Below are 17,594 nucleotides of genomic sequence, written 5' to 3'. Positions count from 1 at the left end.
GATCCCTGGAAGATTTAAACATGGGTTCAGGAACTGCAGGCAGTGCTGTTTTCTTTCTGACACTCATGGTGATATGATTAATTTTGCAATTAAGCTTCCATACTGCTAATTTCATACTGCACTGTATGGAGTAGTAATGGGAAGTAGTGCCTTGTAAGCAGGCTGTTTTTAGAGAGTTCTGTCTTTACATAATATTATTTATTGTTTGTATAAAATTACAGTTTATGGATTCAATTAGAGTTCTGACAAGTTTGGTTAATAATGTATAAACGTGAATTACATTAGGTCTCCTCAATACGTCTATGAAAATTGAATAAACTAGTAAAGCAACTTAGAAAGAAATTAGTAATAACTGAATTTACTTACAGATAACAGCTGAAGGCAAATGGCCAGTTGGAATATGGGAAAGTGCTGTCTGTAAAAGAAAAAAATATTTCTGAAGTGATTCAAGTGACAGCTAACATCAGGGGTTCCTGCAGCAGTGTGAAATTTTGCTAAGTAATTCGGGTTTAGAATTTCCTTTGGCTTAGCATGTTCCAGATTACTGAAGCAAACACGGCACTGCACAATGCCCATTGTGGTGTCAGATCTTCACGCGAATGTGTTTAGGAGACAGCTCTCTTGTTTGCAAACACACTGCAGAACAAGAGCTGTTTGTCACACGGTGTAAAGGAAGAAACTTCGTCGAAGAAGCACCAGGCCGGCGGGCAGCGGGTACATGAAGAGGGTGAGACCCCCTCTGTAAACTACATGTCAAGGTACAAACGGAGAACGACAGGCAGCGCGCAGCACGCCTGTCAGTAGCTCGAGGGAAGGCAGACGTTGGGGCGGGTGCCCGGTCCTGGGGCTGTGGCGCGAGCAGAGCCGTTGGGGCGGGACCGCGGCCTTTGGCGCGGGTTGAGCGTTGTGGCGGGGTGAGGTGGACCGTGTTCTGTTCCCGTTCAGGGAGAGGCGGGGCAGAGTAGCGTGGGGAGTAGAGGGCAGCAGGTGAGTTCCCTTCACCTCCGGACCACCCTCAGCCCGCGTGGGTTTTCGAGCTTACCCCAAGTAATAGGGCAAGAGCATCTGTGTCCTGTGGAGTGGGAGAAGGAGCAGGGAGTGGGAGAAGGAGCAGAGAGTGGGAGAAGGAGCAGAGAGTGGGAGAAGGGAGCGATGGAAACAGGGAGCTGGGAATGTTAGAATACAGGTTGTAACAGGAGTGTGTGTATGCAGCAGGCTGTTGAGGCAGTTCCCTCAACACAGAAACTGGGAAGACACTTAGGGGCAAAAAGAGGTACATGAATATCCCTTACTGAAAAGAGAATGTCTCAGAGAGGTGTTTCTAGATACAATGGTAGTGCTCTGGTGTATTACAGATCTGGTTGCTTTTTTTTGCTCAGAGCTGTTCTGGCATTTTAAACTGACTTCTGTGGCATGAATGGTACGAGCATGTTAAGTAGGTGAAAATATATTTCGTATAGGGGTTTTGACAACTGTGTTTTAGTGTAGCATCTTTCATCTGTTTTGCCAGCCCACTTTCCAGGGAGATGCATGCACTCACCTCTGCTGCCCTGTTTCTGTCATATCACACACATATCTTTTCCAGGAACTCCCTCAGCAAAATTTGAAAGTGCTTTCAGGGTCTTTTGGGACAAGGTGATTATTTTCAGTGGTTTGGGGAGGCAAGACCCTTGTTCAAAATCTGGCTATTCTGACTGCGGCTCAGAGGTTACCAGAGCTTTTGAAGTAATCCTTAACAATCATCACAAATTGGGGACAAAAATGGAGGGGAAGAAGGGTTTGGAGTAGGGTTTTGAGTCCTTTTGCTGTTAGCTTCTTTTTCTCTGTTGGGTTAAACCTTTTAATATTGCTTAGTGGCTATGCAGCTTGGTTGGTGCATTGTGTTTTAGAAAGTTCAAGAGTAAAGTACCTTGGTATGAGAGAATAAAATGACTGCAGTGTATAGAGTTCTTGCAATTTGTCAGAGGAATTGGCAAGTTTATGGCCTGGAAGAAGCTATTGAGTTCTGTAAGTACCTGAACAATGATCATATATTTTGTAAAGTTCTTAGATTTAACAGAAAAGGAGAAAAATAGTTGAACAAAGGAAAAATAGTCTGTCTAAAAAGATAGTTTTTAAAATAAGTGTAGAACAAGGGAGTTGAGGAAAAAATCCAACAAGTGTTATTTTGTGATTAGTTTAATGTAGTTTTCACAGCAAAATGACTGGTATTTCTGTGATGAGAGCTTATTTTTTTCTGTGTGGATGCCATTGTATTGGATTGTCCAGCAAAACACTGCGTGACAGATTAAGAAATTAGTAGTGAAAGATGGGCTAGGTATAGAAGTTAAAGGATTAAATTTCACAAGATGTGAAGTTATAGGTAGTTGTGACTAGGTAATAGAGAGCAGATGTTAGAGGCATGGACAAGGTGACATGAAGGCTGTTAAGGAAATCTGGAAGACAGCCAAAGTGGAAAAGTGTGAGGATGGAGGCACGGACCCAGAGGTAGAGCGCAAGCTGGATCATCTATTGAAAAGTCACTCTTAATTGCCTGCTGTAGTTCCTCCTTCCCATGGTCTCTGAGAGTTTTGATACATTCTGCCCCCCACAGAAAAGTACAGTAATATAGTAGTTTACAGTACCCTATACCATTAACATATTTTTAGATATTGTGTGTGGAGCGTTTTAAAGGTGCTTAAGAAATGGTGCTGCAGTGATATTTGCAGTGGCACTGCATGACTTCATAACTTCTAATGACATGTGCCTGCCACTTTCACAGGTGATCTTCACAAGTGACCTATTAAAGCCAGATTCAAGTAGAAAAGCTTTGTAGCAACAAATGAATAGGAGGGGTTATTTTTTAAGCTAAAGACAGCTTGTGAATGATTCAGGTGCCAGAGCATACATATCTAGAGACATTTTAAGACACATAGGGCTTCATAAAGCATCCTCATATCCAGCCCTGGCATATGTAGTTGAAGTCTGTTGGGAAACCTACAGTGCCCTGGGGGCTTGTATTATGAATGCCCTACAGTATCTAAGGTGGCACTAGCAGATTAGGTTAAGCAACTGAATCCAGAACAAAGAACTTTAAATAAAACCAGTATTTTTCACACCTCTCCTTAGTGTACCTGTTGAAATAAGGAGGATCTTTCTTCACCACTGTAGTAATTTGCTTAATTTATGAAGCACTGATGTAGTTACAAAGATTTAATGATTGAAAAATAGGTATCAGCTGCATAACTCCACTTGCCTATATTCAGTCTTTCAGTTAAGTGAATTCTGGTTTTGTTTGTTCTTAACCTTCAAATAGCATTTGTGAAGTAAGAGAGCTGAGAAATGCTGAGAAGTACTGTAACTGCAGTTAGTAAGATTTAGACTTGCATTTTATCACTCAGATTTAATATAGTGCCGAGAAAATCAAATCTCTTGTTCTGGAAGCTTTCTGGTCTGACTACTGTTGTTCATGCTTTCTGAATTCATGAGTTGAAGGTTTCAAGGTTGAACCCAGAGAAAAATTCTGAGGAATGAATTCTGAATAAAATTGTAAGTTTAATATGGCAATAGTAGGTACATTTCCCCATATTAAATTATTGCATCCTCTGGGAAAGTGTCCTTAGTTTATGTGAATAGTATTTGTTCTGTGGATAATATTTATTCTGTGAATAATATTCGATGCTTTTACAGGGGAACAAAATCTGTAATATCTTCTGTATACACATTTTATCTGCCTTTCAAATCTTTCCTTCTATGCTTCAAGCACAGAAGATGCTACTGAAATCTGTTGGCCACTGAATGATAGGGCCTAATGTGATTGATCTCCCCTCTCCCTCATTCCCTCCAGTTATTTCAGTACTCTCTCTTATGCTTGTCCAAGGCTTGGTTTTTTTGCCTCACCTGTGAGTAGTCACCTGTGTGCCCATTGCTCAGCTCTCTTTTTTTCCTTTCTTTCTCTTCCTTTCCTTCTAGTTGAGCCTCTCCAGTGGTGTTAGCTGGTGTCAGATTACCTCAACCTTCATGCTGTATCTACCCTTTTTACCTCTAAATCAACTAAAATAGCCAAATTGCTGCACTTGAAATTTTCCAAAAAGAAAATTCAGCCTGACACATGCTGTTTATACAATTTTTCTGATTGAATGGTTTAGTACCATTAAGATATTAAGCAGCAGAATGGAGAGTCTCTAGCAGAATAGATAGAAGTAGTGAGCAACCTCTGCCTTTTCAGAGTTTCTAGATTTTTTTTACATGAATGCTTTTGCATACTACACTTAAGGGTACTCAAATTTGCTATAACTTCACTCATGTCCCTTGCTCGAATGGCTGCCCTGGTGGAAAGTCTTATAAATGTGGGGTTGTCTGTCTAGAAATATATTTTGAATATTTTGAGAAGGTAAATGAAGAAGGTTGTCATGTAAAGCATGGTTCATATGAACTTTTATAATATGTACATTGCAACTATATTTGACCTGAGTTTTACAATAATGGCCTTTGCTTTCCTTCTTTCCCTTTCCTCTCTAATGTTTGAACTAAGCCTCATTGATTTTTCAGGGGCCTTTGCCATTGACTTAAATGGCGTATGATGTAAGGTCTAGAAGCTCAGTGCCAAACTGTGTTTGCAAGTGTAGGAATGAGCTTGGGGTTTTTTAAGTGGTATTTTCAGTAGCAACTTGTCAGTCCAGACAGGAATTAACAATTTAGGAGGAGGTCTCAAATCAGTATAGCCCTCCCCATGTTTCTCAGAGACTAGGAATGACAGGAACCATTTGCTGTCTCACTGTCAGTGCCTCTGGAGTCAAGCTGCATCAAGTTCTTCACGGAGCTGTTTCTAGGATCTCTTGTTAGATTCTCAATTCTAAAGGTAAGGTTGAAGAGGAATGCAGGGAATTTTCCACTTAGTGAAAGTACATGAAGCTATGAATGGAACTATAGTTGCTTAATCAAATAATTAGCTCAAAAGTTTGAGTTAAAAAGCTGAGTTTTCTTAACCAACTTTCTAGAAAAAGAACTTTTAAACATTTTTTTTTTATGTTCTGCAAATTTTTAAATCATAGTGGACTTGTCACTTGAAGCCAGTAGTCAAAGTTGTACAATGTGTTTGCCTATTTTCCAAATATGAAAAAGCATGTTGGAATACTGGAAAAGGAAGTATAAATGTTTCATGGGTGCTGTTATTGTAAAAAGTTTAGCTTGTCTCTTGGTACTTTACTTGATTTTGCATATAATTCAAGGAAGGTACCTGTAAATATACATTTATCATCTCAATGTTAGAATACTGAATTACTGTACAAGGAAATTTTATGCAATTACTTTTGATTTTAAAATATGAAAGGCACTTGTTTAAGAGCGAGGAGTAATGGAGGGCTGTTACGTTCAATATAACACTTGACATATTTAAAAAACTTCATGTACACATTTTTCTTTATGTAAAATCCATTTGGATTCCTTTTATTAAAGACAAGAACTATGCTCACAGCTAGTGAAGTCCAAAAGGCATCCAACAGTGAAGCATTAGGCCTGGTGATAGGCATTTAGAAAAAAAAGTGTAATGAATTGTTGCTGTTCTCTCCTATTCCTAATCAGTTGGTTAATTTTAGGAAGCTAATCCACCTCAAAACAAACTTGGTTTTGTTTGTTTTTTTTTTTATTCTTGATTGGTGTTTGGTTGTTTTGTATCTTTTTTTTTCTTTTTTTTATTGGCTGCTTTTTATCCAAGTCCTTTTGAATTGTAATGAGAGCAGATGTATAAATGGGCAGGAATGTCTTTAGTCTTTATTTCTGAAGTCTTTATTTCTGAAGTCTTTATTTCTGAAGCTGTTCTACCAGAAATGATGTATCAACTAAGTAGGCCTTTTCTTCTGAGATGCATTTTGATTTGAAACTGGTTGTCTGAGTTGATAGGGGAAATAGGGTGGCATACAGCACCAGGAACCCCACTGGAAGAATTAATCTGCATGTCAGAGGTCTGGCCATGTATACAGGCGTGACATGGTGGGATTATGGTTTTGCTTAAATACTGTATTTCCTGTTCCTTGTATTTTTGATGGTGCTTCTGTAGGTGTTAGCTAAGTAGCTGCTACATCCAAAACAATGCAGTTTGAGAAATTTCTTTTGTTTTCATGCATTTCTCAGGATTAATATATACGCTAGAAGTATCAGTCACATTTGTTACCTTTAATTTTGAGATTGTTTTGTATGTGTCTGTAGACAACAGGGAAGAAGGGTTATACTGTTGGGGTCACTGGACAAAAATAATGCAAACCTTTGTGTCAATTTGAAAATAGTTACATAAAGTGGTATGTAATGGTGACACATCCTGGGGTAATGCATAGGTATGAAACTACAAAATAAGTTTTCAAGAGTAGCAGCTCTAAAAAGAAAAGGGAAAACCATGGGTTTTAACTCATTGCAACTAAGACATTTATTAAGCAAAACAGTGTAGTATAATGTTGCAATAGGTAACCCTCAGCAAATAACAAAAAGGGGAAATGAGGAGACTGCATTTAATAAAAATAAAATTTAAAATCCTTTTAGTAGCTCTTAGTTGATATTTTTCTTGTCCATTTTTTTAATGAGTTGAACAAATCCTATTTTTAGTGGAAGGTCAACTTGAACTTTATTTAAACAGAGTCTCTGGTTCTGAATAGAGATAGGAACACTTTAAAAGTGATAACAAAAGGAAGGGCTTGGAGCCAGACCTCTTAACCTGTTGTTACCAGCACAGGATAGCCATCCATGTAGGAACTTTATGTCACTTAAATAGAGAGGGATCCTTGTTCTGTGCTCAATGTGCATGTGGTGAATCACAGAGATTCATGTGAAAGAATTTTTCTTTAAGAATTTGAAATGGGTCTAAAGAGTATTAATGAAAACCTTTCTATTTTGAATGAAATGCTGCCATATTACTTCACACCTCTGTCTTCTTTTGTCTTTTTTGAAGCAAATGCTTTTTCAGTATTTTAAATATTACAGCTACAGTTCTGAGACCAAAAGCTACAGTACCTCCAAAAAAATACCTGGAAGAAGTGTTAAGATAAGATTGGCAAAGCATTTCTAAAACAAGCAGGATAGGTATTGGTTAAAAGGCAGAGTCTGGCATGCTAGTGCAAAGCCAAAAGTTCTGTAGCTGTAGGCCATAGAATTCACACCTCTGATGGAACATCTAGAATTTATCAGTGTGTGTATGCATTCAACCAAGGCAGTGATTGTGATAGTATGTTTAAGGGAGAAGAATTCATTAACTGACCTTATTATGACAAAGTGCTAGCATCTGGGTAACTTTGACCTGAGTATGAAAGGTGAGATTATAGTCTTATATTTCTAAATTGTATCTGGTAATCCTTAGCCTGCTTATTGGCCCCAGTTAAGGTGTGAATAAGGTAGTCTACTGACCAGATGGTTGTATCCCAGCACGCCATCCCTGATTTCTGCCACTGGCATTTTGTGTGATCTTAAGTAAATAATTTTTCCTCTATGACTGTATTTCCTTATGTGATTTTGGAAAATGGCCTCTGCCTGAAAAAGTGCTTTGATGAAATATGCTGTAGAAAAAGTAGAGATGACTGTTAAGGAAGAGAGCATGTTATGAATATTGTCTTAATTTGTTATATCACTAGATATCAGAAAGTCTGCATGACACAAGTTCATTGAGTTGTAATACTTTCACCCATCTCAAACTTTTTTCCAGAAACCTTAGTTAAAGGTTTCCATGCCATTAGGTGAGTCATAACCTGTTCCTTGCCATATGGAGTTTCCAGCATCCAGTAAGCACAGGGCTTACACTATGTTTTTTTCCATGGTAGATTCGGTGTAAGGGATGACATATGACACTGTTTATGCTGAGAAGGATGCTGAAGAACTTGGTGAAAATCTTGTGTCCTTGGGATTTTCAGCTACTTTTCAGAATGTGGTTGAATTTGGCCAGTGGGTTGAAAAAGTACTGTAGTAGACACAGAGGCAAGTGAAAGGGAATGTAAGAGAAAAAAATGTGGGTTTTGTTTTTTTTTCGGGTTTGTTTTTTTTTTTCCCTCTCAGCATTAAAAATGATCTTCTGGTTACTTCACTGCGTATCTAAATTCCTAAATGTAAAACGTGTTTGAACAAAGGTAGTCTTCAGTGAATACTAACAGATTCAAATTTTGGTGCTGCCTTCAGTTCTCCAGCTCTTTTTTCCTTGTGATGTCTATGCATTAACAGACATGTTTCCTGTTACTAGTGATAAGAGGTGATAAAATCTGGGATGATTAGAATGAACCTGACAGGTTTGTGTGGAAATCTAAAGAATTTGGCAGGTGCATTATAGGTTTTCTTTGGTGTTAAATGGGCCACATCCTTCCCAGCTGTCAGAGGTATCTGTCTATACCAGGGCGTAATCTGGCCCACAAAATACAGCAAGTCTTCAAGCATAAAACAAAAAAAAAGTCCATGCTGTTGTATTGCAAACAGGACTAGTATATTTTAGTATTCTGAATGTCTTACTTCGTTTATCAGCTAGATGATTAAAAACACAGCGACTGTTGTGGCTTCTGTAAAATGTGATTTGCACTTGATGTACTGACTCTGTAGCAGTGTTGGCACCAGTTAATGAAGCTGTATAATAAATATTGAAATTAAGAACAAATATTAAAGCATACTCTGTTACATATACTCAGCAATTTTTCATGTCTTCGAAATCTTCAGGTGTCCTGTCCATGTGTACCTTGCTTAAAAATACTAATCCAGACTGGTTTAATATTTTTCTTGTCTTTCCTGTTTTTTAGAAGGCAATAGGCCTGTGCATTTTATGAAATTGATAGGATAATATATTTTATGTCAGTGTAGTGTAATGTATAATAGAAAAAAATGAACCCAACCGCATAAAGAAAACAAATTTGGTACCAAGTTACTGGGTGACGGCCATATGAATCTCTTTGCTGTCCAGCTCAGAAGTCTGAAACTGAGTCATTGCCTTGGGGCAGAAGCTGGCATACAGTCAGAATGGATGGGAAAACAGTAGCTGTGCTGAAAATTCTAAGTACCAAAACTATCAGTAATGACATATTTCATGTCTTGTAATTGCTCATAAGCGTTTATATTTTATTTTTTTTACATATTTTGTGCTCTAGTATATAGCTTTAAGGATGCCCATCCCCCTGCCACCCCTCCAGCAGCCACTGTGTCCTGTCAGTCATCCTGAAATACACTGGAGAGCTTGTCAGAAAGTCCCTTGTAGATGCCTCAGAAGCCAAATAGTGAGGCGTAGCAGTTGTACTGTAGTTCCTAACACAAGGAAATTACATAGACAGTTGTTTTAGTGCTGAATATGGACCGTGTATATTCTAGGATAGGTGAGTGATGTGCTATTGGCTTTCTTATGATCTAGCAGGAAATGGATTCTAAAGTTAATGCTTTCTAATTTATGCAGAATGTATTTGGCTCTGCTTTCTAATTAGTTTATCTATGCCTGTATACAGTGTACTTACAGATTGTTTAAAAGCTGCAGGTACTGTGTTCACATTGTGTTGCAAATGAATACTGACTTTGTTTTTCTGGTGTCTTTTTTTTTCCTACACCAAAACACTCGTCGGTTTCAGTTTGGATGCCTCTGCTGAAAAGACAAAATTCTCATTATCTTAAAGTTTGTAGCACTTGGTAGGAGTGTGCAAGTGGCTGCTTTTCTGACTGTTCTGAGACACAACTGTATCTTCTGACACATGCTTAACATCCTAAGTGTTGTAAGAGCTACTGGTCTACAGTGCTGAAATCACCTACTGTAAAGGTTAATATAGCCGAGTGTGGGGTTATAGCAGTCTTTTACCAAAATATCTTGCCATGAAGATCCCCACTGTAATTAGAGGGCAAATTATACTGGAGTAAACATATGTATTAAAAAAAAAAAAAAAAGATGGCATGTAATTCTTACTTTCCTGAGGCAAGCACCAAAAAAATTTGTCATCTTAATTAAGAAGATCTAGAAGGACACAAATTCACTTTCTAAGTGGAAATATCAGCAACCCCTCCCCAAATAATCTTTACTGAGTACATATTTTCTTAATCACCTGTTACCCTTGATTAAAAAAAATCCTATATAAATACTTACTAGCTAGTATGGTAAATAACAGTAAGGAGAGCCTGATAAGTTTGAAGTATGCAGTCAGGGTGTTAAGATAATTTAAGAGTTTGTAGTTTTCACTGCATTGGCTTGCAAGCTTGTTTTCATAATTGGCTGCTTTAGGACACATTAACATTTTTCTAAAAAAAAAAATCAAACCCACAACCAAACAAACCCCAAAACTAAAAAGGCTAGAATCAGCAAGTGAGCCCAGTCAGCAAGTAAGCCCTTAAGTAGGTTATGTATACCTTAGCATATAATTGAAAATTTCAGAAACAATTATTTTTGCAATTGACTTTCAGTTAATGGTAAGTTATGCCCCTGACCCAAGGCTAAAAAGCTATTGCTTAGTTCAAAAGCCTGTCAAGCCAGGGCTCAAGCAAAGAATAAAAATGCTTATGTTAGATAATATGCTAAGATTATAAAACAAACCTCAAAGCTCCCGAAATAACCCCAAAACTCAGAAAGGGGAAAGTCACAGCACATGTACTCACATTTTTTGAGATCTGCAGAAGTAGAATTGGATTTGTAAAGCTTCACAAGTTTGAAACTGCTCAGGATTCTGGAGCACAGTAGTCTCTTACTACAGAAAATTACAATTATATTTTTATCAGCCAGATTTGACCAGATCTGATCACTGTAGACGACCTGTAGTATAGGAAGTTGTGCTGTGAAAATGGAGAGCAGCTCCTACTGTAAACAGCAAAGTTTTTATTCCTGAATTTTGAGTAAAGTAGTTAATACTCTTATATCAAGGAATTGAGGGGAAGCCACTGCAAAGTTAAAGCATGAGTGTATCTGCAGAAAAAGTAACATGAAAATCATCTAGTGATTTCTTCAAATCTCAGTAGAGGTATGAAGTCCTGTCTCCATCCAGTTCTTACATGTCCCCTTCAACTGATGTATGTCTTGACCAGAAAAAAAAAAGCACAGCATAGTCAATACCCTCTATTTGCAACTGTTGTGATGGATTTCAGTAGTACCTGTGTACGCGGGTGCTTGTGAAAATGTAAAATACTAGGGTTGTGAACCAGCAATACCATAAAGATATTTTTTTAAAATATTAATAAAAGGCAGATTCATTGAAATGCTGACCAAAGATTCAGAGAACCAGTTAACTGCAGATAGTAAAAAAAAAAAGTCTGTCTTTTCAAAGATGTGACATTATGTGGTTTGATGCCATCCCAGTGGAGCTGGAGTAGAATACCTTTTTTTAATTAAAAGCCTTTTTGGTTCAGGGGTGGACACAGCAGAAGCAGTTTTTCAGAAGTGTGGGTGCTTCTCTGCTGTATGTTCATAGGCTGCACCATTGTGCTGACAGGCACAGACATGGTACACTGTTTGCCAGCTCTGTGGAATTGGCTGTATGTTGTTCTTTTGTTATGGGAGAGGCAGTTTAAGAAGCTATTAAATAGCCAATGTGGCTTGGAATTAAAGCTGAGGAGACCAGGGATGTCAGTGACACACATTTGTGACTTTCAGAGCAAGTTATTAGTGCTTTAGGAAAGTTTACTTTAACAGGTTAAAAAAGGAGGTCTCATTAATATTTGCTTTGATTCAAGAAATTGTGTGTAGGTCTGAATGTCAGTGGGAACCTGGCTTCCAGGCCGCTGATAGCTGTCTTGCTAGTAAAACAAATGTTGCTGGAAATAACTCTATAGCTGTAGCTATAAGAAAGCCTGAATTTTCATCAACTTTGCAGACACACAACCTTTCTGAATGTTCGTTGTTCAATAAAATGGTGCAGTTGTCCCATTGAGATTGCGTTTTGTACTAGACCTTTTGCTCTTGTGGTTTACAGACTGTACTTACATCATTATATATTTAGTGTATTTCCAGAGAATTAGATGGTTGAGAAATTGGTTTCACATTTGTTTTTAGTTTCCATATGTGAAGAACCAATGGCTATTAACAGGAAGGATCACTCTCGGTAAAAAGTGAAAAAAACCCACAACTGTTTGTATGAGCACAGAGTGGGTATGTCTTTGGCCTGAGATGTAAGACTAAGCTCTTGTTGCAGAGCTTGTCTCTGCACCAAGATGTTATTATAACTCTGCATAGAATGAAAAAGTGAGGTGGTGGTGTTTTTTCATGATGACCTAATCTGTAGTTGTAGGAAGCCCTCTGGGTGATTGTGGATTTGTCTCTTAGTCATTCCTCTACTAAACAGCAGATGGAAAGAGCCTACCTTATTTCTTGCTTTGTTGCATATACAGTGTATTGTTAAGAGTTGATAGCCTGATCATAACAAAGATACTGGGCTAGATGGACTTTTGATCTGATTCAGTAGGACATTTATTGTGTTGGATGTGCTCATGGATATTTTGAGTTCATTGAATTTTGATGTCTTCTGTTGCTTGTTGTTATCCTGGGTCTGAAATTCTGAAAACATTAGTTAAGCAAAGTTTGGAAACAAAGTACTTTGCCTTCTAGGGGCATGCCCAGACGTACCACCCTTTACAGCTTTGCTGTGTTTTCAGCTTGTTTTTATCTGAGCTCAGTGAGTAAAGTATTTTACCTTGAGTAAAACAGAACCAGCAGAAGGTATGGAGTCATCCATCTCAAAGGACTTCGTAACAGTTGCAGTGTGGCTTTGTGAATAATAGGTGTGATCTGTACACTTACTTGCATAGCTACAACTTCATCATACATTAACAATTTGAGCTAGTACAAGGGCTGCAGTCCTTTTCCTGACTAGGAGCCACCACTTGTTTCTGAAATAGTGAATGATGAGAAGGCTCAGTTGCCTTCAAACAGAGGGGTAAGTTAAACTGGAGTATTTCAAAACCGTGGGAGTATCCTACCTACTGATTCATTGGGCAGAAAGAGAACTGCTGACACTGGTGATTTGGGGAGTCTCAAGCTTTACTTCCTTGGAGTTTTGTACAACTATCTAGAAGTTAAATATGTAAAATACAGTAATTGCTCTTATTATCTTTGCTTGCAAGTGAAATGTGACATGAGTATTCTGTGATAAACAATTCAGATCTATTTCTACACACTTGCTATAGAAACCCTAAAGCTACTGTCCTGTATTAAACCAATGCTAGGCTCACTGGAAGGTGACAATGTATCTCTTTAGCCTTCACAATTGCAGTACCTTATTACTTTATTATACAGCAGCAATGGTTGTAATAAGTCCTGCTTAAAAAGGACAGATATCCATTATATTTGTATCTGAAGTCTTTATTGGCTAAAAGGGCTCTGCAGAGCTGTTTTATGGGAAGTTAAGTTACTGGAAAATTTAAAATGTCTTTTATTTTTGGGACAATAATCAGTTGCATTCTTACTAGAGCACAGTTATAACTCAGTTGGCACACACACACTGCACTGTGGCTAAAGGCCTGAACCACGGCTTAGTGAACTCAGTGAAAAGCCTTAATATCAGCAGACTTTTGATCAAGGTCCTAATGAATGATTTATTCACTTGAAAGACACTACTTAGCTTTACTTTCATCTTATTGACTTCAGTAATAGGCTTTCTTGACACTTAGAAAATACTTGTTATTGCAGGGTATAAAATAACTAAATGCTTCACTTTCTCCTGCTATTAATTGTCAGGACTTTTAAGGGCTGCTGTATTTTTGTTCTTAAAGAGTTTATTATGACCATTGCAATTTGGAACTGATAAGATACAGGTATTGTACACATAGCGTTAATGATTTTGTTTTAATTCAATAATGTAATGTATAATTTGGCTTTAAAGCTTCTTTTTATTGACTACTAGAGAACTTAACATTCAAAGGTCTTCTAATGCAATTAGCTGTATGTATTTTTTTAATAGATGGTAAATTCTCTGGAACAGAAGACAAGGAATTACATGTACTTTAAATCTGTAATTTTACAGTTTATGGAGTTATCTGCATGTATTGTCACAATTTAGAAATGAGGAATCTGAAAAAAATAATCTCTTGAAATTCTAAGCCTGTTCTGGAACCACCTCTATACTCTGATTGTACAGAGGCATAGAGGCAGTGAGACTTGTGGTTGTGGCTAATAGTTGCTTATCTCTTTTTTTTGTTTGTTTTTGTACCTAGGTGAAATGTCAACAAAAGTGCCAAGCATTAAACTGAAAATTGATCCTCGGGATCTGCAGATCCAGACCTTTACAGTGGAGAAATTACTGGAACCATTGATAATTCAGGTAGTTTAGTATTGCAAATAATAAATTGGATAACCATGTTCAAATGTCAAATACACTGCAAATGGATTTCCAACATATGAAAAGTTTCGTATTGCAAGTAGTGGACAGGGTGTAAAAGACAAGCCTTGAAATCTGTAGGTGAGTTTCTTTATGTGAATTTTGGAAAGAATTGCATCTGCACTGGGTGGATTTACAAAAATGCTTTCAGGTTTGTTGATAAAACTTACTTTTTAGGAGGAGCAATTTCACTACATATTCCAGTTCTATTTCAAGTATTAACTGGTTTAGTATCCAGTGGTTAGTGTATTAAAGATTATCTCATTGTATCTTTTATTTGGCATGGATTACAAATGAGTTTTTTAGTACAATGGAAAGGACATACTTGAAGACCTGACTTCATTTTGCAAATAATGTGTATAACTATGAAAGTGTTAAAAGACCTGTGTAGCAGTATTTTTCAGGGTAAAGAACAGAAAGGATATCTATTTTGAAACTCAAGCTGTTTTGAATTTCTCTTGATCGTACTTAGAACAAAAATGTTGGGGTGCCTGCATGTAATTAGTCAATTACACATAATGCAAGGGTGTTTGCTTATTGTCCTTCAGCTTTGACAAGATGATGTAGATCAAACTACTTATCACAGCTATACACTGCTTACTTAGTATTCTTTTCCTGGTACCTAGGGGTGTGTTCACATGGCAGTCTCTGCTCTAACAGTAGTTAGTGTAGGTGTAGATAGGTGTGACTTTATTCAGAATTTCCTTTCACTTGCTATTGTACAAAGAATACTTTGTTGTTTTCCAGGTTGTGAAGATGGTCAGGTATAATTGCTATGAAGTAGATTCAGTGGTTGGTTGAGCTCTTTGTGATGCCTCTTACAAGACTAATTTTTTTTTTAATAGGTTATGTTAACAATTGACAAATAAAACTGGGAGGGTGACTTGAGGTACCCAGAGCAAAGCCAGTTAGAGGACTGTACTCTGGCTATAACTGTTTCTGAACATGCAAAAATTGGAGGTGTATAGCTTAATAGAAAAAAGTAAAGGCAGGTCTACCAAGTTTTCAATTATTTTTCTCCATTTGCAACTTTTTTTTTTGATATAAACATTTAATTATGACTGAAACTATTATTATTTTACTTGGACAGATAATACAGGAAAAAAAAAAATCGTGCAACTCATTTGACTGCTTTTAGCCACTTAGGTACATGGTAAATTTTCTTATTCCAGGAGTGCACTTCTTTTCACACACACTGCTGTGATGACATCTTTCCTTGTTTGTCTGGAGCCAGTCCTTTGCATGGTGTTTCTTTGGGCTTGCCAAAGAATGGTGACCAGATAGAGAGGAACAGTCAGATTCTAATTAAAGAGTCAGCACATAATGATTGGAGGGAAGAAGAATACAGAGATGAAAGATGAGGACAATAACATCATGAGTATGTTTGGTGTGATGGTTCATATGTTTATTTGGACTGTCATGTTGGAAAAGTCCTTTATTCCAGAAGTGCTGTATGTGCACTAAAAGCTAGGAAAAGCAAAGAAGTACTGATCATGTTTTAGTTATAAGAAAAGTTGCTTTTAAAAATAATTTAATTTATTGAAGTAAGTTTCTCTTTAATAAAGTTGTATTTTCCCCATTTGAAACTTCTGCCTCTCACTAACTCATCCAGTTTCATTCCTTTTTCATTACAATCTTTGAAATTTCTTATTTTTGACTTATTTTGATCTTCTTTTCTTCCCTTACTCATTTGTTCCTTCTGGAAGATTCTTTCCTTCAGAAAGTAACTTTTTTCTTTTTATCATTACTTCATTTTCTCCTGCCTTTGATGCACTTTTTCTGTCTTTATTTATTTTTGCTTGTGTATGATCGACAGTGTCTAAAACCTCAGTTAACAGTTCAGTAGTTTGTGGGAAATTGTTAAGCTGGAGTGTCCTAAGAGGATGGATTATGAAATCAGTTTCAGAGTACTAGGAGTAGAGGTCTTGATAGACTGCATTTTAAAACCTACTCTTGTATACCAGTAGGCCTGATTGTGCTCAAGCAGCTGCAACACTGTGGCTATTTTTAGAGGAGATAAAGAAATGTAAATTTTGGCCTGAGTTCTGCAGGATCAAGCCCCCCCTAACATAACAAAAAAATACAGTTCTAAAACAAAACAAAACAAAACAGGGTTTTGTTTTTTTTAATATATTATTTTAAAGCTCTTCTCAAGCATCTTTAAAAGGCCTGAGTTGTCAAAAATGGAAATGCTTTGGTTCAAAGAGAATACAATTTTGACTGTCTCTTCCTCCTAACCTTAATGCTTTCTTTGTTTCAGAACAGGATTGTGGAAGGGAAGCTTACATATTGAGTGAAAAGTGCTGTAAAGGGCTCTGCAGAAAGGGAAACTCATATGTTGGAAATGACATAACTGCATTAGTGTAATTCTGTGACCAGCCTTACAATCTGTATTCTCTTGGGGCTGTATTACTTTGTTTTCTATATATTGCAGAAAATTTTATTTAATCCTGTCCAACTGCCTCCTCACCAGAAGGGGTTACATCTGTCTGTGGCCTTTGTTTCATTCCAGGTGCTTTAAGGATATTAGTTTTGAAAGGATGGCTTTCAGGTAAAGTTCTCTGACACTGTGTCTGACACATTAAAAGTGATAGTTGTCCAAATTGACATAATTCAGCTGCCAGCTGCCTTAATGTAAATTGAGTACTTGCTCAGACAAACAGTCGTTCCTTAATTCCGGGCTTTTATTAGAGGTTAGAGATGCACTCTGTCATGGAGAAGTAGTGTGAAGCAATCAGTAGATCATAAAGCACTTTCATTTGTATAGTTGATGTCTAATGTTTGTTATGCTTCTACTAGATTTACTCACAATGTATAGCAGTTAATATAATGGAAAATATTCTCTTGTTTTATGTTGTCCTGAGACACTGAAGTCTGTCTAATCTCTCTGCTATACTATGTAATGATTACAGTTATGGCTAGGTATAAACTTGCTTCTGTAGCAAACTATATTACAAGTAAAAGTTTTGAAAGATACGACTTGATGAGATTCATATCACTTAATGTAGGAAACACTTCATAACTGTCTTTGCAGTCATTGCAAGTCTTACAAGCTGTGAATTTGCTGCTTATTTGGATATTGTAGCTAAAGCTCTTTCTATATATTTATTTATAAACACATACTTAATATATGCGTTATGTGTGTATGTATACATAAGCAAGTATTTTTAAGAGCTTTTCCTCTTCAAAACCTATTGCTCCCATGTCTTTATATTTTATGCAAACATATGAGCCAAGGAAAGTTTATGGCTGCAAGAGATAGGTACGTTTTACAAAGTATGTAGAAAAATCCATGTATTTTAGAGTCTCTTGCTTCACTGATGA

The 17,594-nt window shown here is 37.1% G+C and overlaps 1 protein-coding gene across 3 annotated transcripts in view; it reads left to right on the top strand.

Annotated features, from left to right (window-relative positions):
- Positions 1-513: 513 nt before the first annotated feature.
- The window catches only part of LOC130608540 (catenin alpha-3-like), a 40,016-nt gene continuing 22,935 nt past the window's right edge, over positions 514-17,594 (top strand). Inside the window, exons 1-3 of one of the 3 annotated variants that reach the window (XM_057426526.1) lie at positions 514-758; positions 4,725-4,840; positions 14,107-14,213. In XM_057426526.1, the coding sequence (XP_057282509.1) occupies positions 14,112-14,213 (102 nt within the window). In that variant the 5' untranslated portion in view covers positions 514-758; positions 4,725-4,840; positions 14,107-14,111. Of the gene's footprint in view, positions 759-4,724; positions 4,841-9,170; positions 9,306-12,721; positions 12,831-14,106; positions 14,214-17,594 lie in introns of those variants that run through there. The other 2 variants (XM_057426525.1, XM_057426527.1) reach the window with 2 other exon arrangements.

This window comes from Pezoporus wallicus, unplaced genomic scaffold (assembly GCF_028554395.1).
Source record: "Pezoporus wallicus isolate ANWC-B61680 ecotype Strahan unplaced genomic scaffold, APGP_CSIRO_Pwel_v1 contig_8492, whole genome shotgun sequence".
NCBI lineage: Eukaryota > Metazoa > Chordata > Aves > Psittaciformes > Psittacidae > Pezoporus > Pezoporus wallicus.
This window is presented reverse-complemented; position numbering and strand designations above follow the sequence as displayed.